The following is a 24,337-nucleotide window of genomic DNA, read 5'->3' as shown; positions in this document are numbered from 1 at the left end:
AATGTGAATTAGCATGATAACATGTATATGAGAAGATTGCACAAAACTTACTTAAAAAGAAAAATGCAATTAAATAAATAAGTTTACCTGTATGTTTTTCTGGACAGCTTTTATTATCTTGAGCTATCAGTTTAGGTGAAAGATAATTTAGTTTATACATGTTTATGTATTTTTAGAATTTTGTTGAATAAAAATTTATGATAAAACAATTAAAAAATAGTCTGATAGGATTTCTTTTAACATTTATTTTTTTTATACTGGTCCCAGTTCTGAAACTAATTGTTTATTGCTCTTTTAGTTTTTTGCACAGTCGCTCAATAAGTGTAAATTATTCTAATATTCAGATTAATTACAATACACAGGAATTTTGAAAAAGACACCATGACTTTTTTTATAAAAATTTATTATCAGCATTGATATTTTGCAAACATTTAAATAACTGTTATACCTAAAATAAGAGGCTATTATAAAACCAAACACAATATACTAAATTCTGAACTTCATTAAAATACTCTATTTCATTATCAGTTACCTCAGAATTAGGTACCATGACACAATGTTTTGAGATCAATTTCATAACAGCTAAGCTTTCACAAGTTTCTGTTACAAAAATTAACAAATTAAGTTTTGTTTAAATTTCATCTTAAATAAAAATGCTAATGATACACATATTTTTATTTTTCATTTCTGAACTATAATTAAAAAATTTTACAAAGTTTTCATATTTGTCTTCAATAAAACAAGGGAAAAAGTACAGCTTAGGAATATTCAAATGTATTTTTTTTACGAAAATTCTATGCAATAAAGTTTTACAGATATTAGATCCCATATTTTTTATTTTATTTTGATTCTGATACAAAGTTAAGACAATATCATGAATCACTTTTTATAGTTTAAATGGTACTTGATAAATGTAATTCATTCCTGCATCAACAATGCATACCAGAAATGAAATTAGCTTTGCTACTTCTGGGGGAGTTAAAATTTATCACTGTCTTAAAATAATCTAATGATAATGGATCACTGTATTATTACAGGCTAGGAGATATAGTAAACAACACAATTTTCAGAAACATCACTTAAAAGTGTTCAGTGAATTTTTTTCACACTTTCACCGACAGAAATACTAACCAATTAATATCAACTAGTTTTACTAGTTGACATTACGTTGTTCACTTTGACGTTTTGAATGTATATGTTAATAAAAATTAGTGGTAATTTAAAATCAGATTATTATAAAAAAAGGCAAAAAATATAAAACATTAAACCCATCATTGGTGTCAAAGAAATTGCAAACTTGCATGAATATTACTCAAACACTGCATTTTATTAAGTGAAGGATGATAAAATTCTTATTAAATAAATCTAATTTCACTCAGATCAAATGATAAAATAGAAAACATTTTTCATATTATCAAAATCATTGTATAAATCTGATCCACTTTAATGCAGGTTTAGAATTCTGGATTTAGACTTCGCATTGTATATGAGAATGACTGAAACAGTCATTGTCGGATAATCTTACTATTTATACATACATTTTTAATTAAAATATGCTTATTGATACTAAAACTGTTTTTTTATAACAGACATTCTTCAAAAAAGTAAATCCAGCAAATGCTATGAAATTAAGACTGCTAATGAAAATAAATTCTGTTGCTCACTGTATGAATTTCATGCATTTCTAAATAACAAGATTCATAAATCTGTTAAACATTGATACTTGAATTCTAAATATTTTAAAATTTAACAATCAGTGATTAAATTCTTCATCTTGATAATTATAAAGTACTGAATCATATCATACACATATTTACATTTTTTATTATGTGCTCATTACAAAATATATTTAACAATACTTCTCTCTTCTTAGATTTCAATTTTTTAAATATTTACACTAAAACTTTCAGCTTAAAAAAAATGAATGCTCGACTATTTTATATAATGCCACCTGTAAATAATAAAAGTATAATAGAACTATAATATAATAATATATTTTTAAAGTTTTCAAAAACTAACATTATAATATATTTCATTAGGCAAAGAAATATTTTTAACCATCTTTTTATCAGAATTTCCTATATTCTGATTGATAATTGCATAAATCACCATTATATATATCTTCAAAATTAAAAATCAACCACAGAATAGCAGTATTTATTATATTGCTTAAAAGTCTGGATATACAAATTATAAAGAAGAGGGCTTTTTTAATTGTCACTTAAGCATGTTACTAGTTCTGTATAAAAGTAGCAACAAGGCAAAATTATTTTCTTTAACTAAGCTTTTTTGTAGTATTAAACTTAACTAAGAAATCTGAGTTTGGATTCCAGGGAAGGGGGTAGAAAAACAGTTTTTAAAAGTACGAGTGCATAATAATTCACGCATGTAAATTGAAAGTCTCCTCAAGTGAATTAATATAAAAAAAAAGGGGGGGATGAACAGAATAACAATGTTCCTTCCAAAAAAGGGAAAAAGTTGAAATAATTAAAGGGAAAAAATTCAGTATTCCCCCCCCAAAAGGAGAAATATTTGCTAAAAATGACATTCAATTCACTAGTTTCAAAGATTAGCTAAGAAATAAAAACAAAAAGAAAATCTGTATTTATAAAATCTGTGCATTTACATGAATAACAAACACTCACTGACATTTTTACACTTGCTAGACTAAATAACTGCAATTATTCCAAGTTCTCATGTTAAACACCGGAAAGTTCATGATAAAACGCTACTTTTAAACATGAAAACTGAAAAAATACATCTCTAGTATCTAAAAATAAAATAGTATTCTAATTGCAGCATGTAAAACAAATTTTCCTGCTTGAAAATCCAGTCAAACCAAATGTCTAACATTAATGAAGACAAATAAATATCAGTTAATTTATTTTAAAATTTCAAATATTACAAAATAATAAAAGCAATTTAAATCGTATTTTCTATCAACTGATAAAACTATAACAGTAATGTCAGCATGATGCGGTAACTATTCACACAGGAAAGGAAAAAAAAAAAAAAAAAAAAAAAAAAAAATTCTCCAAGTGATACACAAAATTTAAAAGCAACAGATAAAACTGGTGATGATGAATAAATGTATACAAGAAAATTCTTGAATAATTTTATAATTAAACATGGGAACTATAAATTTTCTAGTTTAATCGAGTATGTATTCTTCAAATTTATGTTTCTAATATGTTAATGTAATGTCTGTCAATGAGAAATAATTTTATTGCCTTTTATAGGTACCGAGGCTTAGTGATAATTTTACAATAGAAACTTTTGGAAGACTTTTTTTTTTAAACAGAATTTTAAGTTCCTCACACACCAATATCAAATTATTAATCACACCAGTTAGAATACTCTGAACCATTTCTTTCTGGCCAATAATACACTGTATTTCAATAAAATCTTTTTCTTGAGGCCATTTTTATAATCTACAGAATAACTGCAGCAATGCCTACCAATTAATAATGAATACAAGCAAAAGAATGCTCAATAAAGCCTATTTGTACATGTATTCTACTCATCAACAGCTTTCAAAATCCCTTCAATTTAATTATATTTAGAATCAAACTAGCTACCACACCTACTCAAATTATGAAACAGCACAATCACAGTTTATGCTCTTAAGCTAGAATATTTCAGATCTAAGATATCACTGCATGCATGTAAGAATAAAATTTTATTTTGTAATGCACAATAATGTGCAATATATCAAATTTCTCATTCCCCCCCCCCAAAAAAATGAATACAGCTGTATATTTTAAAGATTTTAAGCCTGTCCTTAATTTGAGGACATTATCTTAACACATCCCAAGGATGAGTTTATAGGCTCAGGACAAAATGTTTGCTGCCAGCAATAACATTTAAAGTTTCCATTAAAATATACCATTTCTTTTCACTGTACACTACTGTGCTAGATTAATTATAAAAGGCACTTATTCACATAAAATTTTTAAATTCTACTGAATGATCCTTTTAAAGTTTAAATAACCTAATGATGATCTTCTATGCACTAGAAACATGAACAAGCACTTACAAACATACATATATTTGATATAAAGAAAATGAACTATTCATAAAACAAAGCACCTTTGAATTAAAGATATGAAATCAGAGGCATCAGCTTGCTTAACAGTGAGGATTGCCAACAACTACCTGGTAAGTGATAACAGTTCCCTATTGAAAATTACTTTTTAAATTATCTACTACATTATTTACTCTATTTAACTGGGAAAAAAAAAAATAAAATAAAATAAAATAAAATGGTGATACTTACAGGGGTTGAACTGAAATGATTTCATTTTGTGATATGGCTACCATGTTCAATTACAACAATTCAATGATCATGTCTTTATGAAAGATGGTGTCCCAGGACATTTTTTACTCAATGTTTACACATATTCCATCATCTTTGAAAACCACATTTTAGGACATTAAGTGAATTATCATGGCCTGTATTAATGGTGTGCAAAAATTCCCAAGATGAGGCATGTCTTGAACAGACACCATCTTCTTATCTACCAGCTGACTGAAGAACAAACATTCCGCATGCTTTGCCAGATGGATATCTTGGAACATCTTTAACTCAAAATAAAGATACTAACCCATTTCATTTCACTTATTGTCCATGAACAGCTTAACAGATAACTTTTGGATTCTGACTATGTTGCTATGATAAAGGTGAGTACAAAATAGTTTCCATGGGTTCTGTGACTTATCATGGAAGAGTCTATTAAATTAAATGTCAATTTCTGAGTTGAATGAGCACAGATTGACCATCATTCACTGCAGTCCTTGAATAAATAAAAATAAGTCTTCAAATTTTATCCTGAAATGATTACAAGCGGTGAAGAACAAAGAAGATCATGATGTTCATGTTTTAATTTGAATCACTACAGTAAACAGCTGGCAATGATGCTCTCTTAATTTTCAACAAGGAATCAGTTGGAAGTTATTTCCAAGAAAATAAACAGAAACAAATAGGCAATATCCCAGAACACTCAAATTTTTAACATTACAGGCATACCTCAATTCCTTCTTTCAAATTAAAACTGTTATTTTATCACTACTGACAAATGACTGATACATTTATGAGCAATTTTCAGCAGTAAATTATTTTTCACCCACTGTATATTATCAGGATTATTTTATTTAAGTCAAACAAAAAGAAAAAAGGAAGATACTAGGTGATCCAAGAATAATTTTCAATATTAAATTTAATTAAAGAAATTGCCTTATTTGTATCTCAATGCTAAATTTTTTACTTTAAAACACAATTTTTCAAAAAAAAAAAAAAAAAAAAAAAAAAAACCTTTTAACATATAATTACTCACAGCTTCTAAAATATACAGCACAATATTTGGTTTATAAAGACACATTACTTCAAATACAATTTACTGCAATGTTAGAAACATCATAATACTAGACAGCTGACATTAGCACCTTGATTTAAGTGAAAAAATAATTTAACCATTGCATGAAACAAACTTTATTTACTACAGGGTTCACATGCTTTCTTTGCATCGAAAATATTTCAAAATGCCTTTTGAAAAATATTACTTATAAATACTTCCTTATATATATATATATATAAAATATGATGCTTATGCAAGCATCAAATTATTTTATAAAAGGGATGCATTTAGATTTTTAAATTAAAAAATATAATTTCAATGAATTGGAAATGAAATTATGAAGTCAGCAAAAACTTTAGGGGGGGGGGAATCAAAAATTTATAACGATTAAAAAATCTGATGCATCATTACATCAAAAACATTACAGTTATAATGCCTTTAAAATTTTCATTCTAAGTACACAGAAATGTACTTGCAGAAATTAAATCTTTATTAAGAAAAACATACATTATACATTAAAAATAATCTTTTTTGACAGACCATGATTTTCAAAATCAAGTCCTTAAGCATATAAATCCTGTATAACAAAAAAACCTGGCACTTACAAATTGAATTCTATGCACAGTAATACACATTTAAAAATAAATTTACATTTTACATTTTTTTTTTCCCTACACATGCTGAATGCATGATTTTATAAAAAGATCTTGTACTTTTTGAACACCTCACTGGAAAAATTAAAATTCAAATCATGCATTTAAATACCAAAATTATCTCAAAAAACACTTTCAAACAAGGACAGATAATATCAAGGGAGGTGGGAACTAAACCTTTGTAACTCATTTTTTCTGAGACAGAAACTTCAAAACTTAGGAATCTATATTTCAAGGTTTAAAATTAATACAGTGGTATAAACTCTTCAAAAACTGTACAAAAGCATCTTTTTAAACACTAAAATGTTCGTTTTATACAAGAATTTATATATACCAATTATACTAGTAAACAAATTTACAAAAACCGAAAAGGATTCATACTGGTTCTGACGAAGTCTGTTAGATGAGTGGAACCGGAAAATCTTCGGCTTTCTGCATTTGAACTTCCAGAATTGGCAGTAGTTCTTGGGCAACTACGAGACCGCCTACTCCTGCTGGACTGCATATCCACTACCTTTCGACAATTTGGACACGTTCGATGCTGTAAATATAAAGAATTTTGAAATTATGCTACTGTTTCATTTATCTTCCATATTACAGTAGAACTCCAATAATCTGCAACCACTTAACCAGCAAATACCTGCAATCCAGGTGCAACTCTGAATGAAAACTAATAAAATTTTGATTTTCAGAAAGTTCAACATAGCATATTTAAATACTATATTTTCTTATATGTATATACAAATAAACTAAGCTCTAGAACAGACGTTGGCAAAATTTGGCCCACTATGCCGAATGCGGACCTTCTAATTGCTTCCCATTTGTTATGAAACCCTGTGCAACAACACTTATCTCTTTCCTACCTGATTTTATATGCAAACTACTGATATCAGCAGCATGAATTGTGCATCTATTGTTACAGTGCAATTAATATACACATATTTACACGACTATGACAGCGATAGAAATTAAAAATGAAATATGGATATTGTTGAGATAAAAATACTGATAAAAAAAGAAGCTAAGGGAAAGAACATGTTATACCTAAATTTTATTTGAAAATAAAACGGTATACATGTCAGTCACCTGATGGGACCACCAGCAGCTGAGCATCAGAATTGCTAAACACTGGTAGTTCTGACCTGGGTTCGATTCTAGGTGAACGGACTGGCTGCACGGCAGCTTTAATTGTCATCCCTATGTTTAACGTGTATGGGAGCCAGTTTTCCTTTGACAGTCCCCCATGAAGGCATCCATCCCCTTAGGCTGATAGTCCTAGTGTGCTTTGCCATAATCTGCGCCAACCAAACTAAACCAGTAGTTGATGACCAAAAGGATCCATTTTAAGCATATTTGGACCCATTTTAAAAAATTCTACCAGGTAGGGACGTTTTCTTCCAATCACATCCTGTATATGATAGCAGCAATGCAAAAGATCTGTCATGCTCTGCCCCATTTGATACATTAAAAAAAATTTCGGCCCACAGTAAAAAGTATTTATTAGTCCCAAGATTCATGATTACGATATTAAACAAAATTCTGTTTGATTAGCTACCTATGAGGAAAACTCATGATCTTATAGGAGTGAAAGTTTAGTTAGTGTACAGTAAAAATTGTGCCTGCAGGCATGAGAACGCAATAATTTACCTTGTGGGTAGTTCAGAAAATGCTGACGGGAAAAACATTGTTCAGTCTATAAAGTAGCAGAGCTTAAGAAGTAGAAATTTTGCAATAGAAACACAAATACAGTAAAAATTCAACTTAACATGAACTCAGTTTTTCACACCTTTATGCTTATAATAATTTACCTTGTGAGTAATTCAGAAAATGCTGAGAGAAAAAACATTGTTCAGTCTATATGTCAAAACTAGCTTTAAAGAAATAATATGCATAGAAGCAGAATAATGCTTATGCTTGAATGAATGCTTATGCAGAATAATGCTTTGCCCTTGTTCAAAATACAGATAATGCAGCTGTTCTAAATTTACAAACACACTGCTAATATTGTCGTATATTTCCACAGAGGAAAAACAAACAGCACAGTTTAATATTCTTCTTTTTTCTTCACTTTACAATTAATTTAGTTGTTAGGTGAGTTTGTTAAATTTTTTGAAGTTACTGGCATTGGAATTACTTTAGTGCAATTATCGAGGCAGGAACAAAAAGAGATGACATAGTGGGGGCCCACTATGACTGCAGTGGTGCCGAGCTTTGGTAGCCAAAGGGAGTGTGACACTTAAACAAGGACATTTCTGCACAAAAGAAATACAGTCAAAAGTCTTTAATCCAGAATCGTTGGGACTTCGGCGATTCCGGATTATCGGTTTTTCCTGATTATAGATCATCAGTTTAAATATGGTAAGATGGCATGCAGAAATTATAAAATTAAATATATGAAACCGTAATTTATAAAATAAAGAGCAATTATGATCTAAAGAGTATCAAAATTTACAAAAAAAAAAAAAAAAAAAAAGCTTAATATTTATTTGTTTACTTTATTAAACATTTCTTTCAATGTAAGTTGTTTAAGTTGCTTCGTTTTTATGTGATAATACATTCTCTTTAATTCTATAAACAGACATAATTTCTTGTTCAGTTACAAAGTCCCGCTGTTCAAGTCCTATAATTGCTGTGTCGAGAATACCGACTAATTTGTCAATCGAAATATTTTCATTTTTAATAACCTCTGTCACTTTCTTCGCTATCAGAAGCGAATTATAATGACGAGGAATTTGATTTAAATCATATCAAAGACGGAGTACATCAAGATGAAATACTACATTTAGTAAGGAATTATAAGCCAAATAAAATAAAAACATCTGCCCTGAAGATAAGGATAGTGCTGACAGATCAACTTCCAATTCATTGCGCGTTAAAGATAAATAAAGTTTAGATAAACAAAGGATATGCCTTTATCCATTTTTTTGCAGCAATTCCACTTTTTGTTTAATAGACTTCGAAACATACTTTCGCTTTGTAGATCTTTTACGTATTAGTAAATATATATCAGAAATTCTATTTGACATAATCGAAAGTTCAAGCTTACTTTTATAAAATTGCTCTAACAGTCTGCAAAAAATAATAAGCCGAATCCACTGCAACATTAACTGAATTAGATAATTTTAGCTTAGCTTATATCATCCGTTATACAATAAATGCACATTCATAAATGTATTTTGCGCGCGCGCACACACATATTCGCAGCCGTAAAGGTCTTATGCGCATGCGTCAACGTGACGCATGCGCAGAAAGTTTGTAGCTTTGAGGTCCGGGTTATGAGTGTCCGAATTAACGACTTTTGACTGTATATACAGTTATCAAGATTTAGAAGGTTTCTTAACATATTTTATAAATTAAACAGAAAGTGTATAAAATATTGATAAATGACAAATCTTGGATAAAAGTTTTTTATATTCATAATCTAAAATTAAATACTTAACAGCTTAATGAAAAGCTGACTGCATTCCACCCCAAAACTATGAAATTCCTCCTGGTTAACCCTTGTTCTAATGCTTTCACCATTATGTAAAGAATTCTTTTGGTTCTGTGATGTATATATAAAATTAATAAAAATTAACATGCTATTCCATAACATGCAAAATTTTTAAAACTCAGCACTGCTTATTGCAATTTAAAATTTGTTTCTATAACTACAATAATACAAGGATGTACATGCCTTCTAAAACAATTCAAAATGCAGGAAGTAGAATGAAAAGGTCCTTAATACCAAACCTATTGCACAGCAATTTTGAAAATCACCCCAGAATTTAAAACAGACAGATACTGCATTTATATTATACTATACATCAACCTAAAAATTTCCATTACTTACCCTTTCAAGCCAGGGAGTAATACATTTTTCATGATAAAAGTGTTCACATGGCAGACATTTTGCTTTTTCTCTTGGATGAAAATCATTCATACATACTGTACATTGTACTCCTTTATCTACAAAATTAAAAAATAAAGCCTGTTATGAACATTTTCGCACACAGAAAATACTATTTTATATCTTTTGGAGAAGAATAACAAAAGAAAAATACAGATGAGAAGTATACATACTGATAGACAAAGGAAGGCCATAAAGAATACAGCAAAGGTAAACAGATCAAAATACTATAATTTTTAAACAAGACTTTCAGATTTCCAAAGTAATCCAGAGTCAGAAAGAACTTCTGAACGTTAGGATCTCCATTGCAAGAGTCATCTGACAATGTAAAGAGTCACCGAGTTGATTACAATACAAGCTCATTTCAATCTTTTCAAATAATATAAGGACATTCCAGAATTCCATTCCCAGAATGCATCTCGGAAAAATATATACGTGGTACTGTGCATTAAAGGATGTGGCCTTCAAAGTATTTTGTGTTATTTACATATTGACTTGGATGACATTTAAGTAAGCCTGAAAATCATTTCCCAAAGAGCTTTGAAAACCTGCTCAGCTGTATATAAATTATGTTAGAAAGCCTTCATCCCCTCAACCCAGACTCTTAATATTGGATATGCCATAAATCACATTATGTTGATGAACAGGCATGGTGTGTAATCATGCCTAATTAGATAATCACTTTTTATGGTCAGAAAATTTCTCACAAGGAACACACCGTTATTGTGAACAAGAGCCACAAATTTTACAGAACTGTATTTCTTCAAATAAATTGGCCTTGAGTAATTGGCAATTTTTCAACTAGATTTCATTGTTTGTTGGACTGTAGTACATACACTCTATTAATAACCATTCTTATTTGCACACTTCATTTATTAGATTATATCACATCTTCACTAATATTCACACCCCTCATTACTGTTTTTACATTTAATTATTAGTTGGCAGTATCACATCATAATCCAAAGTTCAAACATATTCATAAAACTGCTGCAATAACAGCCTAAAAAATTAAGGAATAGCACAATCTGCTATATTAACTGAAATTCCTTGGAATCAGTAAAGTATAATTTCAGCCTAGCTTAATAGTGTCCACTATACATTATTGGCTATGTATCACAAGATTGACGACAAAAGACAAGTTGTCCCGCTAAATTTTGTCTTGCTTCTATCGCACACTGAGAAAATTAAGCCTGAATTGTATTAGTTTAGTTATTTATTATACTTATGTCTATTCCTTGCACATGCTTAAGACTTGTCAGAGTCCTGAATAAATAAATTCCCACATATACTTAAAGCTTATTGAGGGCCGGCATCAGATATCTTACTGCCTCAACCAGTCTCTGCGGGTCCTGAATTCTGCTACAAAGTGCCTCCCTAAGTTCTAAATTGTTGCTGCCCCTAAATTTTGGGTCCCAGTGCTTTCCCTAAAATTCTAAAAATTAGGTCATCCCTTAATTTTGTTGCTTGGTGCTTTTCGAAATTAAAAAAAATTTTGCCTTTCCTAAATTCTGCCACCTGGTGCGGCCATAGGATCTCTGGTGTTGATTCTGAATTTTTGTGAATAACAAATGATCTATTCTTAACTCAAACAGCACTAAATGTAATCTTCTGGCCTATGAGTATCATTAACAAAATGTACTTTTAGCACATGGAAAGAAATTTTTGTTAAATTTTTCATCAACATTTCTTGATGCATTTAATTTTAATCTGCAATCATTGCCAAGCAAAATGTCAGCATAAAAGGTTACCATATTCTTATATTACAGTACAAAGTCTGAAACAAATATTACAGTACAAAGTTTGTATATTACAGCACAAAGTCTGAAATCCGGACTCGTCGGGACTTCGGATTTTTCCACATAATAGATCATCAGTTTAAATCTAGTAAGATGGCATGTAGAAATTATAAATTAAAAATAAGAAATTGCGAGTTATGAAATAATGAAGTATTTATAATCTAAATGTAATCTTTAGGTCTATGAGTATTATCAACAAAATCTATTTTTAGCACATGGAAAGAAAGTTTTGGTAAATTTTTCCTCGTCAACATTTTTTAAATGATTGTTTCTTCAATAACAAGGTATTTTATTTAGAGTCGAAGTGAAATTAAGAATCTGGACTCTCCAGATGTTTTATTATGAGCGGAGGGGTAAATCAAATGCTCATGCATAAAGCCTACGAGAAAAATTTTGTTGGTGGTTTTGAGGTCAGGATTTTAGATCACGGATTTTGTACTGTATATAAAAATTGCTTAGGCATGGCTGCAGAGTCATTACTCAAGTTGTCGTGTGTTGATAAACATGTGGTGATGAAAGCAAAATAAATAATGATTGATCAGGTTGGCATCAGGGATATAGAATATTAGTAGGTGTAAAATCAAGGATATTTGTATGTAGAATGTTTTGGTTTGAGGTGTATACGAATCAGATATGTAGCTAACAAGCCAAATTATTGATCACTCAACTTACGCTAAAAATGATTGTTTCTTTAATAACAAGGTATTTTTTTCAGTGCCAAATTTGGAACTCGACACATATTTTATTATTGGGGGGGAGGGGAATCAAATGCACATGGGTAAAGCATAAAAAAAAATTTCATTGGTGGCTTTGGGGTCTGGATTTTAGATCATTCTGGATATTGGATATCCGGATCTAGGACTTTGTACTGTATTTATGCTGGTTAATGTTTTTACTTAATATTAAATAAATAAATGGATATTGGCAGTTATTATATTTTACATAATAAAATGAAGCTGAACACGTAAAAATTACACTGGATTGGAGAAAACAACTACATAGAACAACATCTAGTTACACTATTTATACATCAGAAAGGCATTTATATGTCGAAGAATGAGCAACTGCTTAACAAAAGTTGAAAAAGAAACCTATGGGTTGATAATACTATGTCAGATATAAGAAGAATTTGTACAAAAAATGCAATTACTTTGTAAAAAAACCTTTCATTTCCTTTCAAGATGGGATTTTACTTAACACACAAACATTTTATTACTTGAACAAAGCAAGTGATCTGAAAGTTAAAAAGAAAAAAAAAAAACTCAAACTTTTTTTCCTTTACTTTTTGAAGCATTTGATACTCTGAGTTTCCTTGACCATTTCTTTCCAAGTGAATACTTAAACCAATTCCAACTTGTTTAACTTTCCAAGAGATCAGTGCAATCCCACTTAGTGGATACTCCCCATGAGCAGGCAAAAGCTGTTGTCCGATGAATGTCCATTTACTGAAGGTTCAGACTGCATGTATCCATTCAATGAAAGAGAATAATTTTTTCAAAATGCTTACCAACGTGTTCCTTTGTTACAGTTATAATTGGCAGTTGTTTGATTTGTTCTTGTGGAAGAGGAGGTGGCCCAGAAATTTCAGCTTCATTTAATAACTGTTAAGAAAAACAGAAATTAACGAAGAAAACTTATTTACGCACAAACAAATACATACTTGGAATAAGCTCATTTACTTCTGAATAAAGAATGGAAATGTCTACATTCAAAAATGGACTGGTACTACTCAATTTATACCAGGGTTAATATTATTTTAGCTCAAAATGGCCTCAAATTTTGACAATATTTACCTGTGTGGCTAAAGCATCTATATCATCTCCAAAAAGATAATCTCCTAAATACCTGAAAAATAATCATCTATATCAGCAAAGATTTGAAATAAAATTCTATATGACAAAATAGTAATAATTTGACGTAGGCACAAAAAACATTATCATATATGTAGCTGTAATTGCAATGTAAATCAGGTCCATGACACTTAACCGACACGAACACTTAGCCTACAGAACATTTAGCCGACATGGACACTTAGCCGACAGGTCATTTAGCCGACACGGACAGTTAGCCGACACGGACTGTTAGCCGACAGGACATTTAGTCGACAAGGACACTTAGCCGACACGGACAGTTAGCTGACAGGACATTTGGCCGACACCCAAGAGTTAGCCATAAGGACATTTAGCTACGGGACACTTACCTGTCAAGACATTTAGTCAACAGGTTACTAAGCCGACAGTGACGTTTAACTGACACATACCCAAAAATTATTTAAACTATCAATTACAAAATTTCTTGACTACTCCATAAGTTCAATATTTAAGTAATTTTTTCAGCTATCAGTAAAATTCATTTTTCGATTCTTAAAGATCTCATATTATTATTGTGTTAATTTAGCATTGTTTGATATGTATCGTGCTGTTTGGTGTACATTGAATTAAACATTATGCACTAGTTTAGGGCTAAATTAAACATTATGCACTAGTTTAGGGCTATAAACATTAACCTAAGTAAGTATTTTAAGCGAGAGGCGTGGTCAATAAAATGTTACAAAATTTTTATCTTAAGAATGGTGGCATGAACTTCAAATTATACAGGTCGCAAATAATTTATAGCTTTGCTTGTCTTAAAAATTCACTTTTTTTAATTGTTTTTAATAACAAAATAAAATATATTTGCTAAACTAACCCTCACCACCATATGTTTCCATAAAAAGTATAATTCAAGAATAACAATAATTTTTATTGCATTATTCAGATTTTTCATGACAGGGAAAGAAAATTTCATTAGTGGGAAGAGCCAAACGATTTTGTAAGAGAAAGAATGTAACACGATGTGTGAAATAGTAATGAAACGTAAAGGTATTAAAAATTTGAAAGCATTTGGAAGAGCGAGATTGGAAAATTAATATCATTAAATAAACAAGAAACATTATTAATGAAGTGTAAGTGTTCAAAAGAACCCAGTTGATTAAATGAAGAAGCTTTATGAATAATTTTTGAAGATCTCACATTAAAATGTAATTAAGTGACCGCCGTACTTAGCTAAAAAAATTCTTTTTTCCTTTCGAAATTTCATTCATATTCCCTGACGAGAAATTTCAGCGCTTTATCAATTTCGCCAATATACACCAAACAGCACGATACATACATTGACCTTATAAGGGATAGACTAACCCAGCGGGCGGAGCGTGCGTCGCACATATGCCGGTAAGAAAGAGTAGGGACGATCTGGCTTACTTTAACACGGAAACCGCTGGCGTTTGTATCACATAATTGTTTTTAATTATTAAATGTGATACGTTGTATAAGTGATGAGATTATGAAAGTCACAGTTTTTGCAAAGGATTTAACATATCTCATAAAAGCACTTTTTACTGCTTTTCCAGCATAATTCTTGTATAAATTTCTTTACTTTAGTAAAACGGTAAAAATTCTAAACGCAAAACTTATGAACTTGTTTTTGTGTACAAATAAAGTAAAATTAAGTAATACTGACAGCATGTGATGCTTTGAAACAAATAAGGTAAAATTAAACAAGATTTGCTAATTTTCTTTGATTTTATGAGCATTTTCAGGCAGTAGTTTTTAAAATTATTATAGCATAACAAGACGATCATTTATTTGATTATATGATCATTAATTATTAACATTACAAAACGATTATTTATTTTAGTAATTCATAAAATTCGGAGCATAAACTTTTGAGTGTAATGAGGAAAAAAAAGATAAACTCTCTAAACACTCAGATTTGATTTTATATTATGCCCAAAGGAGCGTTTTTTGTAACGTTTTGCGTGTTACCTTTATTTATTAAACATCATGTTCTTCGCAAGTAAACCACATACGAAACTAATAGCTTTTCTGAGCTGCCGCCCCTTTCGGTTAATAAAATAAATTAGCAATAAATAAGAAAACTTTTGCAGAACTAGACATAAATTTAAAAAATAATCACTATAAAATACTAGCACAATTAATTATTAGAGTTAAATACAATTTTTAATATTAGAATAAATGCATAAAAATTATTAAAATGTTAAAAGTGTTAATCCCTACGATGTATTAGAAATATTATTGAAATAAAACTCCTTTGTAGAATATTATGCTATAATATTCAGACATACTTTTAAAAAAGCAGTACAAATAAGAATTTTAACCAAAAACGTTCAAAAATTCATTTTTTCGATTTTAGTATTTTTTACTTATTTACACCAATAAAAAGCATAAAAATTGTAAGAGAAAATTGTTGTTTGAATTTTTCTATTAGTTCAGATTTAAAATATTATTTTTTAAAAGGAGATACAAATTTCCTTACAGCATAGGTAAAGCTAAAAAAATATCCAGCCCTGAAAGCACGCAATAGCTTTATAATTATTTGAAACGTTAATTATGCTTGATAAATATGCTAAATTTTTAAAAATCAAAATATCTAAAAATTCTAATTTGTGAAATGAGTGCTATCACCAGCTTTTTCTTGAAAATTATACGCGCTGCGATAGCCAACTATTGTTAAGTTTCTGCAAATCATCCCTACTCCTCCAGATGTGGTCAAGGTGACAGCTGGCAATACGCCAAGGCAAGGGAGAAAATCCATTTGTATTGGTCTATTTCTTATAAAGTCCATGGATACATATCAAACAATGCTAAATTAACACAATAATTAAAAGTATATATGAGATCTTTAAGAATCGAAAAATGAATTTTACTGATAGTGAAAAAATAACTTAAATATTGAACTTACGGAGTAGTCGAGAAATTTGTAATTGATAGTAAGTTTGAATAATTATTGGGTATGTGCCAGCTAAACGTTATTGTCGGCTTTGTGTCCTGTCGAATAAACGTGTTGATAGTTAAGTGTCAAGTAGTTAAATGCCTTGACGGCTAACTGTCGGTGTCGGCTAAATGTCCTGTCGGCTAAATGACCTGTCGGTTAAGTGTCCGTGTCGGTTAAGTGTCCTGTCGGCTAAGTGTCCTGTCGGCTAAGTGTCCTGTCGGCTAAGTGTCCTGTCGGCTAAGTGTCCTGTCGGCTAAGTGTCCCTGTCGGCTATATATATATTCATATATATATATATAAATATATATATATATATATATACATATATATATAATCAACTTTTTAATCTTAAAAATGTGTCGCAATATACCTACTAAAATCTTAATGTTTAACAATTCAAGCTAGCATTTGTGTACTAATTGGTGACAACAGTGACCAAAGTGTTTAACTTATTTTATTAATAATATTAATTAATTGAAAAGTAGCAGAATACAGATTAAATTTTATTATTTATCCCTATCATATTGTAAAAAGAAAAATCCTTTCACTAAAATGTGCACTAATAAAAACAATGGCATTGTTCAGAATAATTTAGAGCAGCGATTTTCAACCAGTGGTAGTATGCAAGACAAAACTAGGTTCTATGCGATGAAACAAAATATTTTTAACTATTAAATTCAGAAATTAAATACACTAACATCCTGTTTTTTTCTCTAAGTTTTGCAAATTTATGCGATTTGAGCTTTGAGCCCCTCAGACTTTAGTGAAGTAATCTCTTGTTACACTCACAAATATTCCTTTTGCCATAGACATTACAAAATTTGTCATAAATGATGTTTTTAAAAGGAGTAATAGAAATAGATGTTGTATTTAATAGGAAACAAAAACAAGTTCCTATAATAAGATAATAGTATCTGATTCATTCTTTTAGAGTTGATCGATTTATTAGCATGTCTGCATTTTATGTCGCAACTATTTCTGGGCTCATATTGCTCTCTATTTTCAATTAGAATTAAAAGCAGGTATTTTGTCCTTCTTGTTGCCTTGTACTCCTTATTTTTTGATTTGGGAATATCATCGTTTGTAATATATTGTGCATTTCAATATTTGTGAAAAATAATGAAACAAACCTAGACTTTCAAAATAGAAAAGACTGACTAAGCAGAAAAGTTATGATTCACAGGCAATGGATCCAGGATAGCACAAAGAATACTGAAAAGAAAAATTATTTATAACAAATATAGTGAAAGTTATTTATCATTTTATTTGTGGTGAACTATTATCCAATCAAAGTATGAAATCAGCGTTTCGTAAAAGACATCTTGAAGCTAAGTATGCCAAATTTAAAGGATAAATCTGAAGCATATTTCAAGAGGAAATTATCGGAATTCAAAAATAGTAAAAAAAAAAAATAATGAAAGGATTTGTCACTTTAAATGAAAAAGCTTTGGAAGCTAGTTACCTAGTAAGCCTAAGAACTGCCAAGAGTGTGCAGGCTCACATTATTAGAGAAAACCTTATATTACCAGCAGCTAAAGGTTTCAACAGTATTGAACGAAAAAGCAGATAATGACCTTAATATTCTGTTATCAAATGATACAGCAAGTTGACGAATTCATGAAATGGCAAAAGAGACATTCAAAAAATAAAACAGTGTGTATTTCGTGATGCAAATGCGTGAAAGTATTGATATAATAAACTTTGTTCAATTATTAGTTTATACATGTTTCAAAGAAGATAAATGAATTGCCGAAGAGTATTCATTTGTAACTCCATGATAGAGCAACTGAGATTGATATTTCTTGGAATAAGTGCATTACCTTATGCAGTGATGGAGCTTGGGCTCTAACAAGAAAACATTCCAGTGTTATTTCTCAAATAAAGAAAAATCACACCTGAAACTAAATTTACCTACCATTCACCATGAAGCAAAAACAGTCCCTGAAAATCGTTTCGGATCAAGCTGTGAAAAGTGTTAATTTTATTAAAAGCCAAGCTAAATTTAAGAATATTTCCGATTTTATGCCAAGAGATGGGATGGTGAACATGAAACGCTTTTGCTACATTCCGAAGTAAGGTGATTATCTACAGGCAAAGTTTTAAATCGTATTTTTGATCAGAAATTTAAGTTTTAATCTGTGATTTGAAATTTGAATTGCAAAAATGTTCATTTAGTGAATTATGGTTGGCACATTTAGCATATTTAGCTGATATTTTTGAAAAGATAAATGAATTAAATTTATGGTTAGAAGTTCAAAGCATTAGTTTATTTACCATTGGAGGTAAAATAAATGCAAAGAATGATAAAAAAAACCTCGAGCTAATAAAGATTTGTATAATAATATTTTAAACTTTTAACCACTTTTAGAAAGACTTCTAACTGAAAGTAAATAAAAGAATTAGCACCAGACATTACAATCATTGTTTTTCATTGATAAATAGTTTCAACATGTATTTTCTCGAGGATTCTGAAAAAGAAAATTGGATTAGAAATCCATTTTGTTCAAATGTACCTGGAAAGTTTGCCTGAAAAAAACCTGAAGAAAAAGAATAACTGATAGAAATTTTCTGTGATTGAACTCTCACTGAAGATTTCAAAAATAACACACTTGTTACCTTTTAACTACCCCCCCCACAAAAAAAAAAAAAAAAAAAAAAAAAAAAAAAAATTTAAAGGCATTTCAAAAAAAGCTATTAAATTTTTATTATGTTTCTGCACAACCTATTTGTTCGAACACAAGAATTTTCTTCCATGTTATATTTGAAAAATAAATACAGTACAAAGTCCATAATCCGGACTCGTGGGGACTTCGCCAATTCCGGATTATAGATCATCAATTTAAATATGGCATGCAGAAATTATGCAATTAAAAATATGAAACCGTAATTTATGAAATAAAGAGCAATTATGATGTAAAGGGTATCAAAATTAAAATAATAATAATAAGAGCTTAATATTTATTTGTTTACTTTATTAAACATTTCTTTCAATGTAAGTTGTTTAAGTTGCTTTGTTTTTTGTGCTAATACTTTCTCTTTAATTCTATAAACTGACATAATTTCTTGTTCAGTTGCAAAGTTCCACCATTCAAGTCCTGTAATTGCTGTGTTGAGAATACAGACTAACTTGTCAAATGAAATTTTTTTGTTTTCAGTAACCTCTCTGTCACTTTCTTCACTATTGGAAGCGGTATTTTCTGGATCTAGAACCATGCTACAGATTTTGCCATCCGTCAATTGATTTGATTCATGATTGGGGCATTGTTACTTTTTCTTTTTGCTTAAGTCATATACAGTTGACTTTCCAATGTCATAACTCCTCGCATAATTTTGAGACGGATATGCCTTTATCCATTTTTTTGCAGCAATTCCTTTTTTTGTTTCATGGACATCAAAAAATGCTTTCGCTTTGTAGATTCTTTGGCAGCTCCTAAATTGGAAACTCTTTTTGACATAATCGAAAGTTCAAGCTTAATTTTTATAAAACTGCTCTAACAGTCTGCAAAATATAATAAGCCGAATCTAATCAGAAGATTAAGAAACAGCGCAATCTGCAACATTAACTGAAATGCCTTAGAATCAGTAAAGATAATTTTAGCCTATTATACCATCCGTTATACATTAAACGTGCATGCGTAAAGAATACAAAAAAAAAAAAAAAAAAATGTTTGTAGCTTTGAGGTCCAGATTATACATCAATCCAGATAATGGACGTCCGGATTACCAACTTTGTACTCTACAGAAAATACAGAAGGAAATTAAAAGTGGATCCTAGTTTTAGGTTAAAACTAAGTGAAATTAGACCAGACAAAGATGCTGATCTCTTCTAAACAGGCCCAAATTTCACACTAAAGTTTCAAATTAAAGTATTATAAATTAAATTTTGATAAGTAAAAGAATAATCAATTTTTAATATTTTTTATGTGTGCATTTTTAATACAAATAGCCAATAGGTTATGAAAATGGCAATATATATATGTAAGAAAAATAAAGAATATGTAAAAGATTAAATTAGCAGCAAAAAGCAATTCCCTTCTGTATTCTAAAAATAGTAACCTCTTTTTGCACTGCCTCATTTCGAGAAAAATCTATGTCATACGACTCTTGAATAATTCTGATGATGTAAACAGAAGTAAAACTCAAGCAACCAATAGTAATTTTACAGCAATATTAACTATCCAATCAAAATGCATTGAGAACCGAAACTAACTCAGTCTGAATTAAGACTTCACCCTCTACATAATGCACTTGCTTTAAACGCTTTGGACTAGCTGGACTACTGTCTGTTTTCTGCTTCTTTCTTGCTGCACAGTTATCAAAAATGTAAACCTCTTGGAATAGGCACAATTATTGTGCCAGCTTGATTGTGGCTGCAACATGTTTGTGGAAATAAAAGTTGAATTAAATATATCTTGCGTGCCAAATTGCTTACTTATAGTGAATCGGCATATCAGCATTCTACGACATCAAAATGCTAGCTGTTCATTACAGATACAACCTTCCTGCGTTCTACTATTACAGTATCTATTACATATATATACTTTTTTTTAAATATCTCTATTGAGAAATTGAAAAATAATCATTGTAACATGTAATGGTGTGGTACTAAACTTTTTCAATTTTTGTTTAAATGGTAAATGTTAGTCAAAAGGTTGAGAACCACTGATTTAAGCAAGATTCGCATGATAACGAATATATTTTAGGATCTGAGGAAGATATAAATCCATTGTCTAAAAGTGGAAACAGAATGGTTCAAAAAATTAAAAGGAAATAAAAACCAGAAAGCAATAAATAAACAGCAAATAAAAACTTACCTTAAACGTAGAAATTGACTGTCAGCTGAAAATAAGAAGAAATTGTTAATTTTTTTAATTTGCCACTCAAAAAAAAAAAAAAAAAAACATTTGCTTTAAAAAATGAAAAATTATTTCCTTACACAGTCAAAATTTTTGGTATTTCTGTATTATTCCACCCTTAAAATGATGGTGCCCTAGAATCATGAGTATTAACGATACTATAAAAATGACAATGATTACAATACGTTGGCTATAATTCGGCTTACCATTATTTTCAGCATTACTGAAATGTTTACTAAAAATGAGGACACATGAAAATGGCCACAAACTAATGCAGTATTTGAAATTAGATACACAATGATAGTACTATATTTTTAAGCATTGCGGAAGCCACTACTCTTATGGTCAGCAGTAATATATCATAATACCTTGATTTGTGCGTGAATTCAGTTGAACTGTTCTTTATTTCTTTTACATTATACATTTATGCCTGTAACTAATTTTCATCTGAAACTGACAGGAATTTAGAAAATGATGATAAACAAAACATTACTCTATATAAGAATTAGCTTTAATCTAATAATATGCAAACTTGCCAACCTATGACACTCAAAAATCTGGAGATTTTTCACAATGTTAAAAAGACTTTTTGTTAAATGCTTTGTTGCTAAATGTTAAAAAGACAAAAATATAGTTTTTAATAATGAATTAACTTTAAATAGTAACTAATTCTTAAATGCTAACAACACAAAAATACCTTACACATAAAAAACATTTTTATTACTTGCATCGTTTAAAAAAAAAAAGTTTTCGTACAAATGTTATAAACAGTGGTGGATTTTGCTTTCTTTAAGAAAGAAACTTCATAATTTTGTTCACAGCAATTGCCACGTAGGCCTGCTTAAGCTAATAAAAGTTTTTCTAATGAGTCATCACTAATATTAGATCTAAATTTAGTCCCCGTTTTCGCAACAATACTGAGAATCCTCTCACACTCTGCATTACTATGGGGAACTGTCAAGATGGCAAACACAATTCTAGACAGTTCACTATATTTTAAAATTCCATCAGCACCTTTCAGTTTTCCAATTAAACTCCACTGGGTGTCAATCCTAGCTGATTTTATAACTTCATCCAAGTTTTCTAATTGTAAACTGCTGTTATGCAGCTGTTGGAACTGTTTCAATTTTTCCATATTTTTAGAACTCAAGATAATAATAAATATCAACAATCATCCACATTTATTGGTAAAGAAGCTGCCCCTTTTTCAACTGCTAAATTTAAGCGTGACAGGTGCACCTCATAATCTGCAAATCTGAATTTTCCTTTCTAAAGATGCCTGGCAACACCAGTCTTCCAGGCCTACCAATACTGGTGCATTATCGGCACCAAGTGCTAAGCAATTATCCAGAGGGCCTGCATTTTCTTTTAAAGTTTTAATAATTAGCTGTGCTATATTAAAGCCTGTCAAGTGTCCTTTGAAAGTGGGAACAGAAAGTTAACCACACTCAATTTTTGAAGACTCTGGATTAAAAAAAGAAACAACAATTGGATACAGTTTTGAATCGGTATTCATACTTGCCAACCTATGACACTCAAAAATCAAGAGATTTTTTTAAGAAATCAGAAGATTTTTCACAATGTTAAAAAGACTTTTTAAATGAAAAAAATATAGTTTTTAATAATGAATTAACTTTAAATAGTTACTAAGTCTTAAATGCAAGCAATGCAAAAATACCTTAGACATAGAAAAACACTTTTATTACTTGCATCGTTTAAAAAAAAAAGGGGGCGGGGACACTTTAATCAGTTTTCATACAAATGTTATGAACAGTGGCAGATTTCGCTTTCGTTAAGAAACTTCATACTTTTGTTCATAGCAATTGCCATGTAGGCCTGCTTTCACTAATAAAAGTTTTTCTAATGTGTCATCACTAATATTAGATCTAAATTTAGTCCTTGTTTTTGCAACAACACTGAAAATACTCTTACACTCCACATTACTATGGGGACTGTCAAGATGGCCAACATAATTCTAGACAGTTCACCATATTTTAAAATTTCATCAGCACCTTTCAGTTTTTCAATTAAACTCCACTGGGTGTCAATCGTAGCTGATTTTATAACTTCATCCAAGTTTTCTAATTATAAACTGGAAAATTGCGAATGCAGTATATCAGTAGCAACATCAATATCATCATCTTTCATGACTAAACAAAGTAACACAGGAAATCTGTTCAAAAAGTACCTTATATCAGAAAAAGATGCATTTGCTAGAGCAGAAACATCACAAACTTTAGCATGCAAAATCACTTCATCGTTGACTGGAAATTTATGTAGTATGTAATCACATACTTGACAGAAGTAACTTCTAACATGAAGATAAAACTTATTTTTGTCTTCTTCTGAAAGTTTTTCCGCTACTTTTGTAGTTGCAGCTCCTATTACCAAATCTTCATCTTTCTTCTGATTTTCTATTTCACCATAAATCACATCATATATAGAATTACAAGACAAAACACAGACTGGTTTTACAAACTTTGAAAAAATGTCTTTAAACAGATCATAAATCATTGATTGCAAAACATGAATTAATGGAATTCTGCTTTGTAGAATTGTGTTAAGAACATCGAATGATGACAAAATGAATTGTAAAAAAAAGCAAAAAGCTTTGTTAAGGTCCAAAGAAAAAAACATAAATATTCGTTCTTCACAAGATAAACTTACAGTAATCGGAAAATGTTTTGTGTGTTGAGCAATTTTTTTTATTTTGAGAGAAATTTGTATTAGCTTTATACTTATATTTTGCAGTATTATTTTGAGAACTGCCAGTTGAATTGCTGAATGATGCAGAAATTTTTTTATTTTTCTCAAACCTATTTTTAACAATGAAAGTAGTAACTACATCTCCATTTACTTTAGGTACTTTATAACTTTCAATAGAGCCTTTTATCTTAACTCTCGAAGCATTTACTTCTTTAAAAAATGCAAGAAGTGGGTTCCATTGATCGAGGATTCTAGATAAGCATTTCTTTTAAGACAGCCAGTGTGTACACACATGTTTCAAAAATTT

The 24,337-nt window shown here is 29.9% G+C and overlaps 1 protein-coding gene across 3 annotated transcripts in view; it reads right to left on the bottom strand.

Moving 5' to 3' along the window:
• Positions 1-901: 901 nt before the first annotated feature.
• Positions 902-24,337, bottom strand: part of LOC118205663 (uncharacterized) — a 55,750-nt gene continuing 32,314 nt past the window's right edge. The window contains exons 6-11 of one of the 3 annotated variants that reach the window (XR_015042540.1): positions 21,283-21,307; positions 13,489-13,540; positions 13,203-13,296; positions 9,840-9,955; positions 4,277-6,548; positions 902-1,951 (exon numbers count right to left, since the gene is read on the bottom strand). Coding sequence is in view for 2 of the 3 variants with exons in the window: in XM_035377954.2 (XP_035233845.1) it covers positions 6,363-6,548; positions 9,840-9,955; positions 13,203-13,296; positions 13,489-13,540; positions 21,283-21,307 (473 nt within the window). In the remaining variant the exon portion in view is untranslated. Of the gene's footprint in view, positions 6,549-9,839; positions 9,956-13,202; positions 13,297-13,488; positions 13,541-21,282; positions 21,308-24,337 lie in introns of all 3 variants that reach the window. The other 2 variants (XM_035377955.2, XM_035377954.2) reach the window with 2 other exon arrangements.

Source organism: Stegodyphus dumicola, chromosome 1 (assembly GCF_044657685.1).
Source record: "Stegodyphus dumicola isolate Sdum_Otavi_A_Nest chromosome 1, ASM4465768v1".
Taxonomy (NCBI): domain Eukaryota; kingdom Metazoa; phylum Arthropoda; class Arachnida; order Araneae; family Eresidae; genus Stegodyphus; species Stegodyphus dumicola.
Note: the sequence above shows the minus strand (reverse complement) of the source record. Positions and strands in the feature narration are given on the sequence as shown.